The sequence below is a fragment of the Pteronotus mesoamericanus genome, unplaced genomic scaffold (genome assembly GCF_021234165.1).
Source record: "Pteronotus mesoamericanus isolate MK-2021 breed Mesoamerican mustached bat unplaced genomic scaffold, CSHL_Meso_final scaffold_371, whole genome shotgun sequence".
Lineage (NCBI taxonomy): Eukaryota > Metazoa > Chordata > Mammalia > Chiroptera > Mormoopidae > Pteronotus > Pteronotus mesoamericanus.
Genome location: NW_026555314.1, coordinates 1,581,856 through 1,586,140, shown reverse-complemented (window position 1 = coordinate 1,586,140; position 4,285 = coordinate 1,581,856). Strand labels below are relative to the sequence as shown.

Here is a 4,285-nt window from a genome sequence, read left to right as displayed (position 1 = left end):
AAAACTGATCCTCAGTGACAGCCAAGGGTACGTGGTCTGGTTTTACAGTCTAGCTCCTGTTGCGTTCTACCATTGGTCCCTTTGGGCCCAGACACAGCCACATTTCACCCCTCCTCGAAGCCAGAGGCCTGCGAGACCCTCTCAACTTCCTGAACCTTGGAACTGCCATTTTCTTGCCTTCAGTTTTAATTGTTCAGCTTGAAACAAGCACCTACTTCATCACTCCAGTCCCATTGTAGCCTGGCCTCTGTCACCCTCTAGCCCCTGAGGTTCCTCTGGCAAGGGCCAGAGAACTTCCTCAGGGCCAGGTTGAGAGGCTGGTGGCCTCAGCCCTGCTCTTTCTTCACTGGGCAGCACCTCCATGCCCTGCCCTGTAGGGCAGCCACCTGACCCAGTGGAAGGCTAAGCCAGAACTGGTGTGAGTTCTTCCTGCCCCATCCAAATTGGCTTCTCCTTACTTCCCTCATGCAACATGGGGGAGTGGCAGCTACCTGAGGACCAGAGCTAAAGTTGGGACTTGAGCATAGCGCCTGGCCCAGGCAGTATTTGGTTAACAGCAGACCCTGGGTGATTGAAAGTGTTCTTGCTTGCAGACTATGCTCCTGGGGGCACCGTGTGGGCCTCAAGAAGATCAGACTAAAGCTGACTACCCAATACTGCAGAAGCCATAACCAAGGCCCCGGAAGGGGAGTCTTAAACACTGATGGCCCCTAGCACTGCTTCTTTCCCTCCCTGAGTGACAGTAGTTACTCCCACAGTTTCATCTGGCATCTGTACAGATCCCCAAGTCTCCCTCCTGCCCATCCACATCTGTCCTGAGCCTGAGAGCCACACAGCCAGCTGCCTCAGAACAGCAAACCCCCCTTGAGGGCGGTGCCCCTGTGCCACCAAGCGGCCATCAGGTCACCCCTACTAGTTCAGCCAGCAGCCTGCAGGAGTGTGGCCGGACCCCAGTGAACTGAGGCACAGAAGTGAGGGCAAGACAACAGGAGGGACCAGACTCACAATGGTTCCAGTTTACAGCTGTGAATGAAAGGTAGGAGGAAAGGGGCTGTACCTAGGAAAGTCAAGGTCAAGGGAAGGTTCAGATGGAAGATGGAGCCAGAAAAGAGGGGGCTGAAGCCACAGTCAAAGATGGGGTCATGGGTGGATGGAGGCAGAAAGGATGGAGACCTCCACCCCACCCCACCCCCCACTTCAGAAAGCTGCATGTCCCTCAAGGCTGCCTAGGCCAGAAGAGCTCTGTTGGCACCTGATTCCATGCCTGGCACAGTGCATAGCAAATACATGAACAGATAGCTTCAAAGCCCTGTTCTGCCACTTCCACCACTAGGTCTGTAAAAGGGGGACATTAGTGCCTGCAATTAAGCAGTATTACACGAGACAAGAAGGATCACGTGGTTTGCCATCTGCCTTTCCATCCCCCAGAGTCGGTCAGGACTCCCTGTGCTTCCAAGAATTCCCTCCTTACCCCTTCCCCATCTGCTCCCCGCATCTCCTGGAAAAATTTAAATGAAAACCTTGGAGCTTCCAGGACCTTCTCAGACCTATCCCCTACGATAGCAAAGAACTGCTGACTTAGAACAAGTGACTTCTTAAAATTGAGATTATTATATACCTCCCCAAAAATAGGTGAGACATTCTTCTACCCCCGCACTCCCCAAAGAATAAAACTCTAAGAATGAGCAAAATGAGACTCTGGAGCTTGTTTTATATCTTTTTCTGGAAGAGCAACCAGGTTTGGGTCCTGAAGTTGTTTTTGTCCATTTGTGTGTCTGTGAAGATTTTCTGGGCACAATGTATAAATCGCTCAAGTTTACAAGACCCAGTGGAAGTTATTTTATTAATAGTGATCTCTCACCACTACACCTAAACAAAGAAAATGTTGACATGGAAACGTGAAGCGCACTAAATGCTTGGCAAGTGCCAGGGCAAGATGTCACAAGCTGACCTGCCTGCAGCCAAGAGGGCTTGCCAAAGCTTTGGCTGCACTCTGTGAGTCATGAGGACCTGGGCATAGAGGTGGCACCCCTCTGCCTAGGGAAGTCAGAGAACCCACGCTAGGGTTTGGTTGTGGACTGTGCCAGACAAAGCCCTTGCCCCCTTCCTGAGCACCACAGCGTGCGTTCTTGGCTGTCTGGGTCACAGTTGAGAGGACTCCAGGAAGGTGTCCAGAGTGGCTTCGCCAGGGACCTCTTCCCCAGGTCTCTTGGAGTCTAGGTCATGGAGGGCACAGAGCTGCACGCCATCCTGGGCAAGCCGGGTCTGCAGTGTGGGTTCGGTGAGGACACGCAGTTCATGCAGTCGCTCCCAAGAGCAGGAAAATGCGTCGGGGCCCTCACCGCAGCCTCCAGCCGGTGGCACACTGGGGTAGCCTGGGTGGGCCATCAGCTCCGCTGTCAGGCAGTGGCCTGAGGGGGTATCTTCCAGGGCCCGAGCCAGTGCCCCTGACACGCGATGAGCGGACATATGCCGGCCGCAGGTGCTCAGGCCCACGAAGATATCGGTCCACCTGTGGATATCCAGGCATCACAGCAGGGACCGGCAAGACAGCGATGGGTTGGGTTAGGCTGAGGGCGGACGGATTAGAGGTAGAGCCACTGCTGGTCGAAGCCTAACTGCCTTTTGCTCAGCCAGTGGAACCCACTGGGAGCTGGGCCAGGCAGGGAACAGGGCACAGCTGTTGGGAGTGGGGAGGGCCTACCTGAGGCCTCTGCGGGAGAAGGGACCCACAGCTGCCCGGGCGTCACGCTCGACCGCACACGCGAAGGCGCGCGCGGGCGCCTCCAGCCACGTGCAGCTGCCCAATCCGCGCTCCAACGGCAGCCGAGTGAAGTGCACCCCGTGGGCCTGCAGCGCCTCTGCAAACACCTGGCACACGCCTGCGGGAGGGCGGGCGGGGTGCAGTCAGGGAGGAGGCACGTCTTCCTACTTGGGAGCACCTCCCACCCCACCTGGGCACATCGCCCCCTGCCTGGGACCACCAACCCGGGAGCACGTGCACGTGCTGGTGCCCATCCACGTGAGTGGGTTTCCTGCCCAGTAATTCCTGGAAGCGGCTCAGCTGGGCTTCCAGCTCTTCTCGCACCTGGAAGGAGGCGGCAGTCGGCAACTTAAACATCCGGAAGCAGCTGCCGAAGGGAACCCCTCCCCGTGCCGCTGCGTGACTGCTCCGCAGTGGGAATCAGGCAACCATCCAGCATCCGCTCCCGCCCCTGATTGCGTCATGGTACCCTCGGGGCGGAGCCTTGGTGGGAGGGGTCCTCCTGAAGCCGCACTTCCGCACCTGGGACAAGACCACATCTCCGGACGCTACAGCCTTCCGAAATCCCATCTTGCCAAGGAAGAAGCCTGCGGGCCCAAGCAGCGAAGAGGCGCCCTGGCGGGCCGGGCCCACAGGGCGGCCCTCAGACAAGTTGGCGTGGAGTCCGGTAGGGATTTGGTGCCTGAGGGTGGAAAGCGAGCAGGAGTACTGGCGGCCTCGGAGCGGCGATGACCCTAGCCCGCCCTGACTCTCTGTAGGGGGTCACTCCTCACCTGCGGGCCAGTTCCACAGCGCTCTCCGCCGCCGCGCCGTTGACCAGCAGGGACACGCTGGTCACAGCCCCGGATAGGAAGGCCTCTACGATGCCCTCATCCCGCCTCGGGCAGTAACCAAAGTCGTCCGCGGTGACCACCAGCTGCACGCGCGGCCAGGACATCCTTTCCCTTTGCCAGCGGCTGGGGACTTGAAGGGTGTGGACTAAACAGTCCAGGCCCCGCCCCTAAACTCTCACACTCGACGTGCCTGCGCAGCACCTTTGTTCTTGCCACCTAGCGGTCCCGCCGTGGTACTGCAACGACCCCCCACTTCACCCAGTGTGCTTCGACTTAACTAGACCGTGGATAGATTTATTGCAACGCGAAACTTTCAGTGACTGCAAAAATGACACTTAATATGAAAAAAATACAGGAAAGAAAACTTCAAGAAGGAAATCTCAATGTCCCCGGAGATTAGTGCTGTTAACTTTCTGGGTATAGTGTCCTAGTACTTTCACTAAGCAAATAGACCCACCCAATTCCTCTTCTCTCCCACCCCCAAATTTTGAGAAATAGTGATCAAATGAATGTTATCTCATTCTTGTTTCACTTTTTTATGGTGACTATAAGCTTTTTCATGTTTTTATTAGCTTTTTTTTTTTTTTGTCCTTATCCCAAGGACATTTCTTTTCCATCGCTTTTTTTTTCTTTTTTTTTAAAGGGATTAATATCCAAAATTTATTTATTTTTTCAAATACATTTGTCT

The 4,285-nt window shown here is 55.5% G+C and overlaps 1 protein-coding gene across 1 annotated transcript; it reads right to left on the bottom strand.

The window, feature by feature from the left end:
• Positions 1-1,787: 1,787 nt before the first annotated feature.
• On the bottom strand, positions 1,788-3,706 carry YDJC (YdjC chitooligosaccharide deacetylase homolog). The gene is made up of 5 exons (XM_054592641.1): positions 3,538-3,706; positions 3,287-3,446; positions 2,989-3,088; positions 2,705-2,882; positions 1,788-2,512 (listed from the first exon to the last, which is right to left on the bottom strand). Exons 1-5 carry the CDS (start codon positions 3,699-3,701, stop codon positions 2,143-2,145), a joined length of 972 nt encoding a protein of 323 aa, XP_054448616.1. The 5' UTR covers positions 3,702-3,706; the 3' UTR covers positions 1,788-2,142.
• Positions 3,707-4,285: the final 579 nt, after the last annotated feature.

Bases quoted from the DNA above. Each gene is read 5' to 3' on its own strand.
- YDJC (XM_054592641.1), bottom strand. From the start codon at position 3,701: ATGTCCTGGCCGCGCGTGCAGCTGGTGGTCACCGCGGACGACTTTGGT. The intron at 2,883-2,988 runs GTTGGTGGTCCC...GCCCTCCCGCAG, and splicing joins GCACGTGCACGTGCTCCCGG to GCGTGTGCCAGGTGTTTGCA. The intron at 2,513-2,704 runs GTAGGCCCTCCC...GGATATCCACAG, and splicing joins TTCTCCCGCAGAGGCCTCAG to GTGGACCGATATCTTCGTGG.